The sequence below is a fragment of the Protopterus annectens genome, chromosome 12.part0 (genome assembly GCF_019279795.1).
Source record: "Protopterus annectens isolate FY-2018-M chromosome 12.part0, PAN1.0, whole genome shotgun sequence".
Taxonomy (NCBI): domain Eukaryota; kingdom Metazoa; phylum Chordata; order Ceratodontiformes; family Protopteridae; genus Protopterus; species Protopterus annectens.
In genome coordinates, this window is record NC_056746.1 from 269871546 (window position 1) to 269890305 (window position 18760).

General features: G+C 44.7%; 1 protein-coding gene across 2 annotated transcripts in view; it reads right to left on the minus strand.

Annotated features, from left to right (window-relative positions):
* LOC122816498 (rab11 family-interacting protein 3-like) overlaps positions 1 to 18760 on the minus strand; it is a 1372586-nt gene that overhangs the window by 777569 nt on the left and 576257 nt on the right. For both annotated transcript variants that reach the window (XM_044089329.1, XM_044089328.1), the window contains one exon: positions 9686 to 9777. In XM_044089329.1, the coding sequence (XP_043945264.1) occupies positions 9686 to 9777 (92 nt within the window). The remainder of the gene's footprint in view (positions 1 to 9685; positions 9778 to 18760) is intronic.

Below are 18760 nucleotides of genomic sequence, written 5' to 3' on the forward strand. Positions count from 1 at the left end.
TGTCCCACAGTGTCATGGCTAATCTGCAAAGGGGGTATGAGTGCGTGCCCCCTTGCTTGTCTATATACCACATGACTGTGGTGTTGTCCATCTTTATCAGTAGTTGTCCTGCATGAAGGAAGTCCTTGAAGGCTGTTAGGGCATTTTGAACAGCTAGCATCTCTTTCTGGTTGATATGTAGATGCAATTGTTTTGGTGTCCATATGCCCTGAATGCATCTTCCTGCCATGTGGGCCACCCAGGTATAATCTGATGCATCTGTTAAAGTTTGGCTGGCAGAGAATAGAGTGAAGGGCTGTCCCATGTTTTGGTGACATGCCTTTGCCCACCATAGAAACTCCTGTTGCAGGCAGGGAATGAGAGGAATCATTGTTTCCAGACTGTGTGAATGTTGACTCCATAAACTTTTTAGGTACCATTGAAGTTTCCTCATGTGCAGTCTTGCATATGGAATCAGTAGGATGCAGGATGCCATGAAGCCCAAAGCCTGCAGAATTTGTCTTGCAGAAGACTGGGTCTTGGTTGCCATCAGTTTGAAGTAAGTAGTCAGTTGCCTTTGCTTGTCTGGTGTGAGGTAAGCCATCTGGGCAGTTGTATTCAAGTTTGCACCCAGGAATGTTATCTTTTGAGAGGGTGCCAGTTGTGATTTCTTTTCGTTTACTGTGTACCCTAGGCATGTTAGAAGCCTTTTGACAAATGCCAGGTGTCGAAGAAGAGTGTCCTTGTTCTCTGCTTGAATGAGACAGTCGTCCAAGTAAGGATATATCTGTATACTTCTTTGTCTGCAAAATGCAATTACTGGTGCCAGGCACTTTGTAAAGACCCTGGGAGCAGTAGATAAGCCAAAGGGCAGTGCAGAGAATTGGTGATGCATTAAGCCAGCCTTGAAACTGAGGTATGTTCTGCACAATTGTCTTATTGGGACATGCAGGTATGCCTCTTTTAGGTCTAAAGTCACCAGCCAAGCATTCTTGCCCAGCATGGGCAGAAGCTGCTGCAAAGTCAGCATTTTGAATTTTGGAATGTCCAGGTATGTGTTCAAAATCAATAAATCCGGTATTGGACGCCAGGGCTTGTCCTTTCTGGGTACCAAGAACAGTCTTGAGTAAAAACCTTGTCCTTTTTCCTGTTCTGGTACTGTCTGAATGGCCCCCATATCCATGAGGGACGTAACCTGTTTCTGTGCCTCTGCCCACTGATTTTTTTGGCAGATCTGGCCAACCATTTGCCATTGGCAGAGTGTGGAAATGGAATCTGTATCCCTGTGATATGATGTTTAGTACCCACTTGTCCTGGGTTATTAACTGCCAATTTTGAGCAAAAAGTGCAAATTTTCCCCCTATGGGTGCTGCCAAAAGATAAGTGCTTGGTGTAGGCAGAGGGAAGTCATTGGGATTGTTTTCTGTAGGTTTGCGCTTTATCTCCTCCAGATTTGGAGGTGGAAGAGCCCCATTGCTTTGACCTGTATGAATCTTGCACGTGGTATCTGGAACCCTTAGGGCGTCTGGATTTGTCCCTTTGAGCTCTGTCTGACACGGGAAAGGACCAATTTTTTGTAGGCCAATGTCTACTGAATCTTGGTGGCTGCACTTGTAAGAAGTCTTTAACAGTTTGCATAGACTTAGCTTTGTCTTCCATTTTCTTTAAAACCTCTTCTGCCTTAATACCAAACAGAGAATCATGCTGCATCTAGCAATTTAGCTTTAACATGATCAGGCAAATTTTGTTCCTTTAACCAGGCTTGCCTCCTAATCACAGATCCAGTAACTGCGGCCCTGCAGGAGGCCTCTAAGGAATCAAAACCGCATTGCAAAGTATGCTTTCCAACTTGTTCAGCTGCATGCAATAATTCCTGCAATTCTTTATTTTCTGCACATTCTAAAATCAACATTTTCTGTTTCAGCAATCCCATAACATGTTGTTGGTACTTAAGCATATGAAATTGACAGTTTAAGGCCCTGAATGCCAAGGTTGCAGATGTATAAACTTTTTCCCCATCTGTCCAGTGCCCTTGAATCTCTGTCAGAGATGGTAGGATGTTATGCTGTTGAGGCCTTAACACCCTTTGGACCCTGTGAAATAGTTTCAGGATCAGCAGCAGGGTTTCTAAATAAAAATTTATGTGACTCAGGAACCCTGTAATATCTGTCAGGCTTACTGGGAGCCGGAGGTAAGGAGTCAGGGGTCAAGCTTGACTCCGAAAACACATCATCCATAATGTCTAAAACAGGGGGAACGGCTAAAGGCTTGTGCTGAGGGAGAAGGAAATCTCTGAGCCTCTTTTTTGATTCTGAGAAGTCTTGACTCTCCCAGTGAAAATGCTTAGGAAAGCAATCATAAGGGCCAAGCACTTTGTGAATACCCTTGGGGCAGTTCAAAGTCCAAAAGGCAAGGCAGAGAAAGTACAGTTGTGTACACTTACCATAAATGTAGATGTTCAAGTTTATTCACTGTTGCAGTCATTACATTTGGGTTATCTGCCTGCAGGTAGCCCTCAGCCAGCCTGAATATCTAAGTCTTGGATCCCTGCGTCGGATGCTGTCTCTTCTTCCATGACATCAGGTTGTCAGGGGTATAAAGCATGCAGCAGATGCCATTACATCAGTTTTTCGTGCCCCAGATGTCAGGTGCCCCCATAATGGGAAGCAATTACATATAAGGCTACACCTCCAACAAAAAGCAAATACACCAGAAAGCTGAAATACATTAAACAAGAAGAAAGGTATAGCCAAAAGAATTCAGGGGGGCTGAAGGGAAGGTAACCAGGACTGCAACAGTGAATATACTCGAACATCTACATTTATGGAAAGTGTACACAACTGTACTATGTTCTTCATGTTTCGCTGTTGCAGTCATTACATTTGGTAGATTTCCAAAGCTAAGAAAGGGAGGAGGAAGTTAGAGAGCATTAGGACCAGCTATGAAGCCCTGCAAGACTGCAGTGGCAAAACCAGCTCTGGATTTAGAAAAAATGTACAGAGCTCCAGGTAGCAGCTTATAAGATGCCCCTGGATGGGACAGCTCTGAGAAAGGCTGTAGAGGTAGATGCAGCCCTGGTGGAATGTGATCTTATCCCCTGTGGGGTAGGTTTTCCATGGTGCTTATAGCTGAAATGAATGCAATGGCCTATCCACTTAGAAATGGTTTGCTTTGAAATGGCCTTCCTCTCTGCCCCTGCACCAAAGGCAACTAGCTGATGTTCAGTTTTTCGGAGAGGCTTAGTCCTGTCCAAATAAAATCTAGGTTGTCTGTGCACATCCAAAGAGTGCAGTATTTGTTCTCCTTTGTTCTGTGGATTAGGAAAAAAAGGTTGGCAAATGAATGGACTAATTAAGGGCCACACTGGATACCACCTTGGGCATAAAGGAAGGATTGGTCCTGAGGGACAGCCTGTCTGCATGGAAGATGATGAAGGGCTGCACTGCCATGAGGGCCTGTAATTCAGACACTCTTCTTGCTGAAGTGATGGCTAGAAGGAAGGCTGTTTTCCAAGAAAGGAATTTCAACTCTGCAGTTGCAGCTTGCTCAAAAGGAGGTAGAGTGAGCTTTTCCAATACAAAGTTAAGGTTCCAGGCTGGAGTAGGGGCTCTCCTGGGTGGTCTTAAATTTTTGGCCCTTCTGAGGAATTGTTTCAGCAGGGGATGAGAGAAGAGGAGTGGCTCAGTATTATAATGTGCTGAAATGGCTGAGGCATGAATTTTAACTGATGAGAAGGAAAGGCCCTTGTGGAGCATCTCTGTTAAGTATTGAAGAATATGCAGTAAAGCTGGGCACTGTTATGCCCATCCCCTGAGTCTGGCTCCAGGAACAGTATCTTTTCCACTTTTCAGCATAGGATTTTCTAGTACTAGGCCTCCTTGCCTCCAGAATGACATCTAGCACCTGCTTACTGAGGGATGCTATTGGAGAGCTCAAGGAATTTGCCAGGCTGCAAGGTTCAGGGTTTGAAGCTGGGGGTGCAGAATCTGGCCCTCCTGCTGGGACAGCAGGGAAGGGGTCTGAGGCAGATTCCATGGTCCCAGCATTGACATATTGCGCAAGGGGGGGCACCAGTGCTGGCATGGCCAGTCTGGTGCAATCAGTATTGTCCTTGGTTTGTCCTGTTAAATCTTTAGCAGAACTTTCAAGAGGAGAGGCACAGGGGGAAAGGCATAAACTGAGAGGCTTTCCCAGGTGAAGGACAGGGCATCCACTTTCCAAGCTTGACTGTGGGGAGTTACTTGTGCAGAATTTGTCCAATTGGTAGTTCTGAGGGGAGGCAAACAGGTCTATCTCTGGGTTCCCCCATTTGTTTCTCAAAATGTTGAATACCTTTGGCTCCAGTTTCCACACGTGTGGGTCCCATGAGATTTCTGCTTAGGTTGTCTTGCCAGTGAATTTAGCTTGCCTGGCAGGAATTGAGTTTGTAGGGTGCACTTGGTAGCTCAAGGCTGCATTCCACAGAGCCATGGCTAGACTGCAGAGAGGATACGAGTGGGTTTCCCCCCTGCTCATTTATGTACCACATAACAGTGGTGTTGTCTGTCTTTATCAATAATTGTCCTGGAAGAATGTGGTCCTTGAAGGCTGTCAGGGAATTCTGTACAGCTAACATTTCTTTTTGATTGATATGCAGGTGCATTTGACCCGGGTTCCCATTTTGAATTTTGGGATTACCAAAAAGGTGTTTAGAATAGAGAGGTCCAGGATAAGACAACAGGAGCTGTCTTTTCTGGGTATCAGGAAAAGTCTTGAGTAAAAACCTTGTCCCCTTTCTTCTGCTGGGACAGGCTGAATAGCCCTGATACTTAGAAGAGAGAGAACCTGCTGTTGAGTCTCTGCCCACTGATTTGGGGGTAGGTCTGGCCAACCGTTTGGGGTTGGTAAGGTGTGGAAGTGGAATCTGCATCCTTGGGAAACCATATTTAAAACCCATTTGTCCTGGTAAATGAGTTCCCAGTTTTTTGCATGCAGGGTGATCTTTCCCCCAAAGGGAGCAGGCAGTTGAGCAGGGCTTGAAAGGTTTAAGGTCAAGTCATTGTCATAGTTTTCCATAGGGGGGTGTCGTACTACTTCCAGCTTTGAAAGTGGGAGCCCCCCACTGCTTAGGCATGTAAGTACCTTGAGACTGTAGCCTAGGTGTGTCTGCTGATCCTGGGTTTGGACTGAGAAGGCCTGGAAGAGACAGGAAAGGACCAATTCTTAGAAGGCCAATGCCTACTAAATCTGGGAGGCTGTACTTGCAGGAAATCTTTAACAGTTTGCACAGATTTAGCTTTTTCCTCCATCTTTTTAAGGACGACTTCTGCTTTGCTGCCAAACAGGTAGTCTTGGCTTAAGAGAGCATCCAGTAATTTAGCTTTAACATGATCTGGCAAATTTTTGCTCCTTAAGCCAAGCATGCCTTCTAAGAACAGATCCAGTGAAAGCAGCCCTGCAAGATGCTTCTAAAGAGACAAAACCACATTGCAAAGTAAGTTTACCAACTTGTTCAGCAGAATGCATTAAATCCTGTAATTCTTTATTTTCGGCACAGTCAGGAATCAACATTATTTTCTGTTTAAGTAGTCCCATAATATCCTGCTGACACTTTAACATATGAAACTGGCAGTTTAAGGCCTTAATGGCCAAAGTAGCAGAAGTGTATACCTTCTTACCCCATCTGTCCAATGTCCTGGAATCTCTATCAGAGGGGGTAGGGTTTTTGGCAGTAGTAGCCTTAATGCCTTTAGGCCCCTGGGAAATGGTCTCTGGGTCCGCAGTAGGATTCTTGAAGAGGAACTTGGGAGAGTCAGGTACTCTATAATACCCATCAGGTTTCCTGGGAGCCGGAGGTAAAGTGTCTGTGGCCAGGCTAGATTCCAAGAAAGCATCATCTACAATGTCCAGGACAAGAGGGATAGCTAAAGGCCTGTGTTGAGGTAGGAGTAAGAATTCCCTAAGCCTCTTTTTGGAATCAGAGAGTGGCAAAAATGAACAGACAATGAATACTTTGAGGATTGAATAAGGCACAAAACTGAAAGCGAGGGAGGTCCTGGTCTGGGACTAAGCAAGGAATGCAGTATGAATTAAAATTTTTATGAGGTATTTGCTTTCCACAGGTAATACAATTGTTAACTTTTACTGACATCAGTTTAGAGCAAGAAAAGGATCCCCAATGGGGTACTTAGCTTTTTTGAAGACTTCGGTTCTGAAACTCAAAAACGAAAATTTCAGGAGTCGGCTGACCAGCACTTGCGAACTGCTTCTGCTTCGGGCACCACGTGGCAAGAAAGACTGATGTAATGGCGTCGACTGCATGCTTTATACCCCTGCCGACCTGACGTCATGGAAGAAGAGACAGCATCCGATGCAGGGATCCAAGACTTAGATATTCAGGCCGGCTGAGGGCTACCTGTAAGCAGATAACCCAAATGTAATGACTGCAACAGTAAAACACGAAGAACATCGGAAAGTGCAAAGAAGCCACAGAGAAATGTAAACATTTCCTGTACAAAGGATGGATGGGAATGTGAAGGTAAGCATCTCTGATGTCTAGAGAAGCCATGTAAGACTGAGGAGGAATCAAAGGAAACGAGTCTGTAAAGACAGCATGTGGAAAGTTGGCACTTGTAGGAATGTGTTTAAGTGGGAAAGGTCCAGAATTGGTCTCCATGGACCATCTTTTCTGGGGACAAGAAACATTCTTGAATAATAAACCTCTGCCTCTCTGATCCATTGGCACCTGTTGAATTGTACCTTGAGAAAATAACTCTTTTAGAACCTGTGGAAACAAATTCAATTGGTTTGTAAGGAGCTGTGGAACCCCCATGAAAGGGGGGAGATTATTCCAAGTCATTAAATATCCCTGTTGGATAATGGAAAGAACCCAAGAATCCTGAGTGATCCTTGCCCAAGCTGGAAAAGAGAAAGATAGTCGAAGAGATAGAGGGGTAAGACTTGGAAGAGGCCGGTAGTCACAGAGTACTTGGCCTGTCTGGAAAGGACTGCTGGGAGGAAGGTGCATAGCTAGTAGTCTTAGAATGTGGAAGTCTCCTAGCAATCCTTTTAAGTCTAAAAGGAGAAGCAGAGGAGGAAGACAGGTGCACTGGTCTTCTAACAAATGATGTCTTTGAAGGAAAATCCATGTGGAACTTTGCAACAGGAGAAACAAAACAGTGCTTCAGATCTTGAAGTTCCTTTCCCTTCTTTTGCAAGGACTTAAGTCTGCAGCTGCAGAACCAAAAAGAGCAGATTTAAATAGAGGTGCATCCAACAATTTTGCTTTTCTGCTGTCTGGCAATGGTTGAAGCGTCAATCAAGAAAGCCTTATAAGTACAGAACCAGATGCAGCTGCTCTAGAGGATGCCTCAACAGCATCACAACTGCATTTAATTGAGTGTCTATCCATTTGAAAAGAAGCTGCTAAAAAAGAGTCATAACTTAAATTTTAATGTCAGAATCTGGATGTTGAAAAAGAGCTTGAGAGGCCTGAGAAAGTAGGGCCAATGAATACCTGGGCATGTGAGTTTGGTAATTCATTGCTCTGATGGCCAAAGTGGAGGAAATATAAACTTTCTTATCAAGTTTTTCCAGAATTTTACTATATCAGCGGAAAGTAGTTTTAAAAAAGGAGACAACCTAGAAGACGTGTCTGAATCAATGGAAACAACTGCTGGATCAGCCGACGGACACTTATACAAGAACTTGCAGTCAACAGGCACCTTGTAGAACCTGTCTGGCCTTTTTGGAGCTGGAGCCTGTGAGTCAGAAGTTTTAGTAGAGCATAGAAAGCGTCCAAGAAAGCTGTTAAAACAGTTGGCACAGCTGAAGGGGAAGATACTTCAATTTGTAGAAAGTCGTAATACCATTTTTGCTCTTCTGAAATCTGTGAGCAGTCCCATTTAAAGAATTCCCTCATTTTGTTAATGGTCTCCCCAAAAGAAATCTGTTATACTGGGGAATCCCACTGGACTCCTCCTCTGGAGAGGCATATACTAAAGTGGAAGTAATCTGTGAACAGTATGTCAAGGAATCCTCATCAGAGGAAGAATCATCATTATCATCAAATAATATCTGTCCCCTAACCCTTTTAACAAAGGGAGATGTGTAAGAAGGAACAGAAACAGCACAGGAAGGCTTCAAAGCCATCAAAGCCTTAATCAGCCCCTGAGAAAAAGTATCCCAGCCAGACTGTGAAAAGGAAAGGGCTTGGGAATGTTTGGTTTTCTGTTTTTTCTTAACATGCATTTCAGCATGATGAGTTGTGGAAGAACCTGACATAGGTGTGACGTCTGCAACCGATTCCAGAATCTGTTCCCTTAACTGGTGTAGGAGGTACGTCCCTAAGACCCTCAAGCACAATTAGCCATGGTTCCTCCTGTCCATCCGAAATGGACATCTGCACTGCCTCTGAGGACATTGCTTAGGTCGGACTTCCTTAACGGCTTCCGATGAGGTACCAACTGAGGAATCAGACCTAACCTCTGAACATAACACTGGGTCTTCACTAACCTCAAGGGATACGGCACTGGAAAAAGATGCAGCCGAAGAGGATTCAGGCCCACTCTTACTGACCTTCCTCTTCAAAATCAGCTCAGCCGAAGGATCCATGGATCCCTCCATAACATCCTTAGCCAGACGTTTAAGTCATTGATTCTCTAAATAAAGATTCAAAGCCAAAATTCAGCTATGCAATGTTTTTGGGACAAAGGCCTAACAGAAGGAAGAACAATGGTCGTGATTGGAGCCTAAGCAGAAACAAAGATCGTGGCTGCCTTTATGTGGAATCAGCTTTCCACACCTACACTTGCCGTTCTTGGATGACATTAACTACGTACAACAGGCAGTAGCAAAGAAATAAATCCCTAATGGAGCACTTATTTGAAAACTGGCATTAACCAATGGAATCGAGCAGCAAACCAACGTACGAGTCAAGCATTCCAAACGGCAGTAGAAAAGTTCTGAGGATTGTACGTGCAGACATCCTTTTATGGTTAACATTGACAGCACATACATGCGTCATCCCACGTACTTTGCAGTAGCTAAAAGGTGTTTTATGATGGCCGGACACCGGGTCATTTGGGTGGAGGACTTCTCACATGTAAAGAATACTGCAACTTTGAATCAAAGGACATCAAGCAGATCATAAGAAACAGCATCAAATGCCTTTAAATGAAAAGCAGACTTCAGCATTACAACCCCGCCCAAATAATTCTTCAGCCATGTAAGTTCTCAAAGATTGAGGAGGCAGAAAAAATAAAGAGTCGAGGAGATAGAAATAAACAAAGCACATGACTATGCAGACTCTAGAGTTACCAAGTCACTACATTCTAATCTGCACAGATCCAGAGAAGTGATCATCATGAATCTATCCTAACAAAGGTAGTATATAACACAACACACAGTACTACAAAGTGAGATGGCCAAATTCAGACAATTAGACCACATTGCTACATGCATTCAAGTGAGAAATTGCATAAATGAGATTCACAACAGTTAAAAGGATGACATAAGCAACAATTTTATGAAATGTCTGTTACCGCAGTCACAACAGAGGTGTAATAAACTAAAACTATTAAAAAAAAAAAACAAAGGCTTTACACGTTTTAAAAGTCACAATACTGGTCATGTGGCCACTAACTCCCACTAATAACCAAGAACCGCAAATGGAAACAAACACAGCAACACACTCCCTTTCCAGCCAATTAACACTGTAAATCCATACCTCGTATGTGACAAATTCATCAAAGTCATCGATGCAGACTGGTGAATCTTCTTCATTGCTGTATCCCATATCATATAACTGACTGTCTGGATCTACAAAATAAGAGACATACCTCTATTATGTACTAACAATGGCAGCATAAACACTACCCACAGCAGTTGTTAGCTAGTATTATACAAAGGTCAAATCCACTCTAACAGGTTAGAAAGAGTTGTACAGTTATGTCCTACTGCAGTACGCCTGCATAATTCACCAGTTATAGCATTAATAACAAAGGACTTGCAGTGCATTTTATTATAATATGATGCCCCAAAATATGAAACAGAATTCACACGGTGAATTCTTACCAATGTCATTCAATAAAGTGAAAGTTATGTACTTACCATAAAGATTCATCAGTATAAAAACACTCTGCCCTCTTTAAACAATGGGACTAAAGCATCCAGGGGCTAGGAGGCTCAGCATTTGAAAATTTTGCAAACTAAGTCCCTCTCCTTTACCCATAATGCCCTGCATAAGGATCTTCCTCTCCAGCTCTAGTACCACAGTGTGCCTTGCAAAATAGAGAAATCACATACAAACCAGGACAGCAGGGGGAGGAGGGTACATATGCCAATGAGGATTGACCTGCTCATCCACATTTACTGTTCTAGTAAGTAAACAGCTTTCATAATTGGAATTAAGAGGTTCATACTCAACAGCAAGAGGGCAGAGTACCAAGCTAATCTTTCTCATTGATCCCCTTGGATGTCCGACCAGTATACCAAAGCCTTTAGGTTACTTTAAGGTATGCTGTATGTCTCACGTATGCTCCCCGCATATAGCAAATGGTGTAAAGGTGACACCCACAAATACCAACCTCAGACCAGAGAGTTCCAGTAGGAAAGTACAGTTGTGTACACTTACCATAAATGTAGATGTTCGAGTGTTGCAGTCATCACATTTGGGTTATCCCTGCCAGGGTAGCCCTCGGCCGGCCCGAATACCAGAGGCTTAGTATTTCTGCATCGGCTGCTGTCGCTTCAGGACTGACGTCAGGTCGTCAGTAGTACAAAGTAAGGCAGCTGATGCCATTACATCAGTTTTTCTTCCCTAACCTGTCAGGAGCCAAGTAGGAGTCAATTTCTGGTGGAAGAACCCCACAAGTAGAAAGTAAATACCAATATGTCCCTTAGAAAGGAAAGAGAAGAAAAGGGGATGGTGGGAGGGAAACCAGGACTGCAACAGTGAATATACTCGAACATCTATATTTATGATAATTGTACACAACTGTACTATGTTCTTTGTGTTTCACTGTTGCAGTCATCACATTTGGGTTGATTTCCAAAGCTAAGAAAAAGGGTAGAGGCAGTCAAATAAACTAAGGGCTGGCTAGGATGCCCTGCAAGACTGCAGAGGCAAACCCTGCCCTAGATTTGGAGAAGAGAGGCAGGTGGTAATGTTTGGCAAAAGTGTGAACAAATGTCCAGGTGGCAGCCTCCAGGAAGTCCCTGGTGGGGACTCCTCTGAGGAAAGCTGCAGAGGTGGAGGCTGCTCTGGTGGAGTGAGTCCTGACCCCCTTGGGGGGGAGGCTTTCCATGTTGTCTAACAGAAATGGATGCAGTGTGCTATCCATTTGGAAATAGTTTATTTGGAGATGGCTTTGCCTTCTGAAGGATTTAGTCCTGTCTAGATAGAATCTGAGCTGTCTGTGCACATCTAGAGAGTGCATAATTCTTCCCCCCTTGTTCTGGGGATTAGGAAAAAAGGTGGGCAAATGAATGGATTGGTTTGAGAGCCACACTGGACACCACCTTGGGCACAAAGGATGGATTAGTTCTTGACTTTTTATAGAGGAGAAAGAGAGGCCACTGTGTCATAGGTCAGCTAAGTAATCCAGGATGAGAGGGAGGGAGGGCTGTGCCGTATCGGCTCCCTTAGCCTGAATCCAGGTGCAGAACCTTTTCCATTTGTCAGCATAAGAATTTCTAGTGCTAATGCTTCTGGCTTCATGGATAACATCTAGAACCTGTTTACTGAGGTTGGCAGATTGATGTGGGGTTAGGTAATAAGCCAAGCTGCCAAAGTGAGTGTCTGCAGTTGGGGATGCATGAATTCCCCTTCTCTCTGGGTCAGGAGGTTTGGAATATCAGGAAGATGCCATGGTGGCAGTGGTGATAGGCTGCGCAGCAAGGGGTACCAGTGCTGACGAGGCCAGTCTGGAGCTATAAGAACTGTCCTTGTTTTTTCCTCCTTTATTTTGAGCAGTACCCTTGGGGATGAGACGTGGTGGAGGAAAGGCACAGACTGATAGATTGACCCAGGGGAAGGACAGGGCATCCACTTTCCAAGCCATGCAGTGATGTTCCCTGGTGCAGAATTTGTTGAGCTGATGGTTGGTGTGGGAGGCAAAGAGGTTGACCTTCGGGGTGCCCCATTTCCGAGTAATAAGGGTGAAGGTTCTTCTGTTGAGCTGCCACTCGTGTGGGTCCAGAAGATCTCTGCTTAATTGGTCTGCCAGAGAGTTGAGAGAGCCTGGCAGGAATTGTGCTAACAGGTGCAGTTGCATGGCACAGGCTGTGTGCCAAAGAGTCATGGCCAGCCTGCATAGAGGGTAGGAATGAGTCCCTCCCTGCTTGTTTATATACCATATCACAGTGGTGTTGTCTGTTTTGATCAGGAGAGCCCCTGGGGAGAGAAGGGGTTTGAAAGCTATTAAGGCGTGCTCATCTCTTTTTGGTTGATGTGCAGAGGGATTTCCTGTGGGCTCCATTGGCCCTGTATGCACCTGCCGTCCAGGTATGCACCCCAAGCATAGTCTGATGCACCTGTGGTGAGGGTCTGGGTGGCGGGGTTTGGTGAAAAACACAGTCCCTTGTTGTGGGAGCATGCTGTTACCCACCAAAGAAATTCCTTTCTGAGGCAAGGAATTATAGGTATAAGAGTTCCCAGGTCTTGCGAGTGCTGACACCAAAGGCTTTTTAGGTACCACTCAAGTTTCCTCATATGCAGTCTGACATACGGAATGAGTAGTATGCACGATGCCATGAACCTCAGACCTTGTAGGATCTTCCTTGCAGATAACTGGGGCCTGGTGGCTAGTTGAGAAAAGTAGGCTGTCAGGAAAATGTGTTTTTCTGGTGTAAGAATGCCAACTGGGATGCTGTGTCCAGGCTTGCTCCCAGGAAGATAATCCTTTGGGTGGGCACCAGTTTGGATTTCTTTTTGTTGATTGTGTACCCTAGGGAGGTTAGTAGGGTCTTTACAAAGGCCAGGTGCTTGAGCAGCTTTTCCTGGCTATCTGCCTGAATTAGGCAGTCATCTAAGTATGGGTAAATCTGGATATTCCTTTGTCTGCAAAAGGCAATGGCCAGAGCCAGACATTTTTTGAAAACTCTGGGAGCAGTAGACAAGCCAAAAGGAAGCAGAGAAAACTGAAAATGTTGAGATCCTGCCCTGAAACGGAGATATTTCCTGCATGATTTCCTGATAGGAATGTGGAGGTAGGCCTATTTTAGAACCAGGGTGGCTAGTCAAGCGTCCTTGGAGAGCATGGGTAGCAGCTGCTGGAGGGTGAGCATTTTGAATTTTGGGATCACCTGGAAGGTGTTTAGAATGGATAGATCGAGGATGGGGCACCAGGTGCCCTCTTTTCTGGGCACCAGGAAAAGTCTGGAGTAGAAACTTTGGTCTATCTATTCTGCAAGAACGTGGTATACTGACCTCATAGAAAGCAGGGAAAGGATTTGCTTTTGAGCCTCTGCCCACTGGTTTGGTGGTAGATCTGGGAACCCTTTTGGGGTTGTAAGGGTGTGGAAGGAAAATCTGTATCCCTGAGACACTACGTTCAGAACCCAGTGGTCATTGGTAATGGTGGCCCAGGTGCTTGCATGAAAGGAGAGTTTTCCTCCTATGGGTAAGTGAAGGTGGGCAGAAGGAGGTGGTGAGGGAGGAAAGTCATTGTGAGTTCATACTATAAGGGGTGGCTTAGAACTCCCTGGTTTTGAAATGGAGGTAGTCCACTGCTTAGATCTCTGCATTCCCTGTGGTTGCTGTCCGGGGGGTCTGGTTCCCCGGGGTCGATGTTGGACTGGTTTGGAGGGAGCAGGAAAGGACCAGTGTTTGGTGGGACAATGCCTGCTGAACCTGGGTGGCTGGACATGTAAGAAATCCTTAACTGTTTGCATACATTTTTCTTTTTCTTCCATCTTTTTTAAGACCTCTTCTGCCTTAATGCCAAATAAGTTATCTTTGTGCAGGTGGGCCATCCAACAATTTAGATTTGACATGGTCTGGCAGGGGCTGTTCCCTAAGCCATGCATGCCTTCTAATGACAGATCCATTGGCTGCTGCCCTGCAAGAAACTTCTAAGGCATCAAAACCACAGTGCAAGGTGTGTTTAGTTATTTGTATTGCAGAATGCATTAACTCTTGTAATTATATAGATTCTGCCCAAACAGGAAAGGAAGATATTTTTTGTTTGAGGAGTTCCAGGGTATGTTGCTGAAATTTTAGCATATGGAATTGACAATTTAGTGCCCTGACAACAAGAGTAGATGAGGTGTATACTTTTTTACCCCATCTATCTAGTGCTTGGGAATCCCTATCTGAGGGGGTGGGATTCTTGGCAGAGGTTGCTTTAATCCCATTAGGCCCTTGAGAAATTACCTCAGAGTCAGCAGTAGGATTTTAAAAAATAAATTTGTCTGAGTTAGGGACTCTATAGTACCTGTCTGGTTTTCTGGGCACAGGAGGAAGGGTGTCATGAGTCAAGCTGGATTCCAGGAAAACATCCTCCACAACATCCAGGACTGGGGAGTGGCCAAGGGTCTGTGCTGTGGAAGATCTAGGAATTCCCTGAGTCTCTTTTTAGACTGAGAGTAGTCTTGACTTTCCCATTGGAAATGCTCCCTTAAGGTATGCACGGTTTACCCAAAAGGAAAAATCTTCTGGAGGAGAGACTGAAGGGATGGAATCCTCTGCATCAGAATCCTCATAAGTAGAGAGGGGTTGAATGTCTTCATATTCAGAAGCATCAGAGTCACCTGACACTTGTTCAGACAGAACTACAGGGGACAGATCTCTTTTCCTTTTGGAGGGGGTAGCTTGGCTTCCCCTGATCAGCATAATAAGGTCTTCCACCATTTTAAGCATCTGAGATTGAGGCAAGGAAGCAGGTGCCTGAGGGTAGGTCATTGGTTTCTTCAGTGTGGTTCATACCCTGGGCCTAAGAAACTCTGTCATTTTCAAAAGAACGGTAGTTTCAAAAGAAGACGCCAGTTTCTGTCGAGAATCGGTAGAGTGAAGGACTTCCTAGGAAGCCTGCTCAGCGGCTCCAGATGCATCCAAGGTAGAGACAACCTAGGTGGAGCCTTCCTGTGTCCTGACAGAGTGTTCTTCAAACTATCTGGAGATATACAGAGCTAAGTATATTTTTCTGGCACTTCAGAGTTGTGTACTGTTAATTGTTGCTTGACTAATTTTATATCACAGCTGGCTGACTTCAGAGTTGTGCACTGTCATTTCTCCTTCACTGTATACTTTTTCAGATCTCTGCTGAAGGTGTTTTTCCACACCTCCCCCTATTTCTCTTATCTTAAGTTGGTATAACTGGTTTTACATCATGTGTGTTATCTGACTATCTCAAGGATTACTTGCATAAAATTAGACCCTGTTAGTAACAGCCTGCATATCACTGCTGGAGCCTTCCTAGAGTGCTCTTCAAACTATCTGGAGATATACAGAGCTAAGTACATTTTTCTGGCACTTCAGAGTTGTGTACTGGTAATTGTTGCTTGACTAATTTTAAATCATTGCTGGCTGGCTTCAGAGTTGTGCACTGTTATTTTTGCTTCACTGTATAGTTTTTCAGATCTCTGCTGAAGGTGTTGTTTTTCCCCTACCCACGCCCCCATTCCTGTCTTGTTGTTTAAATTTGGAGGCTTTTGCAGTTGCCCACCCCCACTGTAGATTTGATCTGGGACACTCCCCCCAGTCCAATCTCTTTACCTCATTCTACCTAATAGACTCCTTCTGCACTTGTTTTTAGTCATTTTTAATTTAACTGTATTTTTTTAAACTGTTTGGTCTAACATTGCTACATACTTAAGTGTGCTAGCTTGCACTGCATTTGAATTGTTTTTACTGCTGTTTTAGCTACTTTTCTGTATAATGTATGGCCAGGATCCGCCACATAACCCACGCACTCAGGTCACTCCACAAGTACAAATATGACTCTGTCATTGTCCATGTTGATGTGAACGACCTGAGACGTACCTCCCTGGACTACATGAAGAGAGACATGGAAGAGTTCTCTGATCTTGTAGCCCAGGCAGGTATGACCCTAGCCCGGAGTAGCATTCTGCCATCACCCAGAATGATACCGCAGTACAAGGACAAAATGACTGACTTCAACAATCGGCTAAGCTTCTGGTGTCATTCTAAAGGGATCCAGTATCTGTCAGCCTGGGATGACATGGTCGACAGACCACTATGCTTTGCCAAAGATGGCCTGCACCTGTCACCCCTGGGATTCCGGATACTGGCTAAAGTTCTTGCTGCCCCTATAGTGCCTTTTTTAGGTAAGGTTCAAATGACAGATTCACCACCGTAACAGGCAAGCAAAAACTGAGGGTGATGCTACTCAATGTTAGAAGTCTAAATCTCAAAATGCACTCACTCGAGGCACTCCTTAAAATGGAGAACATCGATATCTGTGCAGTGACTGAGACCTGGTTCAAGGCTCCAGAGAGCACCCCTGCACTGCCAGGCTATAATTCATGCCACACTTTTCGGACATGTAACCTGGACCGGAACACGAAAGGCGGAACTGTGTCCATATTCATTAAGGATATCCACACCTCCAGGCTAGTTGCTCAGCATAATGCATGCGAGGTTATCCAAGTGCAACTAACTCTGGGCAAAACTGCAATCCAAATTGCAGCTTGTTACAGATCCCCCACCATGTCCCAGGATTCCCACTCCTCTTTTCTTGATGTACTGGAAAATACTAGGGTTCAACCAAACACCCTAATAATGGGCGATTTCAACTACCCCACCAATAACTGGGAAAACTACTCATGTACCAACTCCTTTGCTCAACGCTTTCTGGAATTCATAAACTCCAATGCCCTGGATCAACTTATCCACACCCCCACCAGGGGCAACAATATCCGAGATCTAGTCATTACCAACATGAGTGACTGGTGTTCCACACCTGAAGTCAACATCTCATTGGTCCGATTCGACCATAAGCTAATCACCCTAGATATGCACATCCTGCCCCCACCATTAAGGAAACCATGGTATAAAATTTCTCCAAAGCCAACTTCATGCTTCTTAAGACAGAAGTGGTGAACTTCATGACACCCATGCAGATGAACAATACAGTTACGACTACTGAATCCTACACAAGTGCACTTTATAAACACTTACACAAGTGCATGGATCGTGCTATCCCCAACAGAACCAAGATGCTATCCCCCAAAAAAGGAAGCCAATCTGGTGGTTCCCTGCCATAAACAAACTGTACAACAGAAGGAAGAAACTGTTGCAAAAGAGAGCAAAATCCCATGAGTGGAGGAGCTGCCTGGTCAGCCTCAGTAAGAAGCTGCAATCCCTGATAAAATCCTCCAAAGCTAGTTACGAAAACAAAATTGCCACTGATTCTAAAGACAATCACAAAGCATTCTATAGCTATGTCTAGAATCTCAATGGCAACACTCAGATCTGCTCTGAGTTACAGCACAATGGCACTAAATATGCAGACCCAAATGATATTGCCAACATCCTGGCAGATAGGTTCAGTGCTAACTTTACCCACCTCTCACCCCCTAAAGGGCTCATCTCTATACCGGAAGAATGCAAAGTTCCTGTAATCATGGCTGCACAGGTAAAAACCACACTCTCCAAAGCCAAGAACACAGCATCCATGGGACCAGACAACATCTCAGGCTGCATTCTACATGAACTACAGAACGAACTGGCACCCCACCTAAGTACCATGTTCAATCATAGCCTCACCTCAGGCTTTGTGCCCGCTGAATGGTGCACAGTGTCGGTTATTCCACTCCACAAGGGGGGAGCCACCACAGACCCTGGGAACTACTGCCCCATTAGCCTGACAAGCCTGGTCTGCAAGGCCATGGAACGTATCATCATGGAGCTTATAAACAAAGACATTGGTAATCTCCAAACTCTGGACCCCACCCAGTTCGGGTTTGTAAAAGGCAGATCATGTCTCCTAAACCTGACAGACTTCTTTGAAGCAGTCACCAAAGCCGTAGACGAGGGTAAGGTGGTTCACACAGCCTATCTAGATCTTGCCAAGGCTTTCAACACCATCCCCCACTCTGGAATTATAGATAAACTCACTAAACTAGGTACAAATCCCTATGTCATAAGATGGGTTGCCAACTGGCTCACTGACAGAACCCACACTGTGAAAGTAGCAAACTCCAAATCTGACTTCAGCCAAGTGACATGTGGAGTACCACAGGGTTCACTCCTGGGTCCTCTCCTGTTTGGTATCTACTTATCTGAAGTACAGACTAACACAGAAGGTCTTTGGCTAACTAAGTTCACAGATGACTGCAAACTAGGAGCCATAATCTAAACTCCTAACGATGTGGACATCCTACAAAAGGGCCTCACTGAGACAGATGCCTGCTGTCAAAGCCATGGCCTCAAGCTCAACGACAAAAGGTGCAATGTCATCCCCTTTGGAAAAAACTCTGTACCCATGAACTACAGCATAGGCGGGAGTATACTTAACACCGAAAGTGTGATAAGAGACCTTGGGACACAGGTGGACAGTAGTCTCTCCTTTGATAATCACATTGCCACAGTAATCAGGAAATCCTTCTACGTGGCACACCTCATCACAAAAGGTTTCTCATCCAGAAAAAAAGAGGTCATTGTTCCCCTCATCACTCATTAGACCCATTATAGAGTACAACGCCCCTTTTGGTATGTACCTCACAAGACATCTACAACAACTGGAAAGGCTGCAGAAATACCTCACAAAGAGGATTACCGACCTCAAACAGGTGCCCTACGCAGACTGTCTCAAAAAACTCCAGCTTTACTCTGTCACAT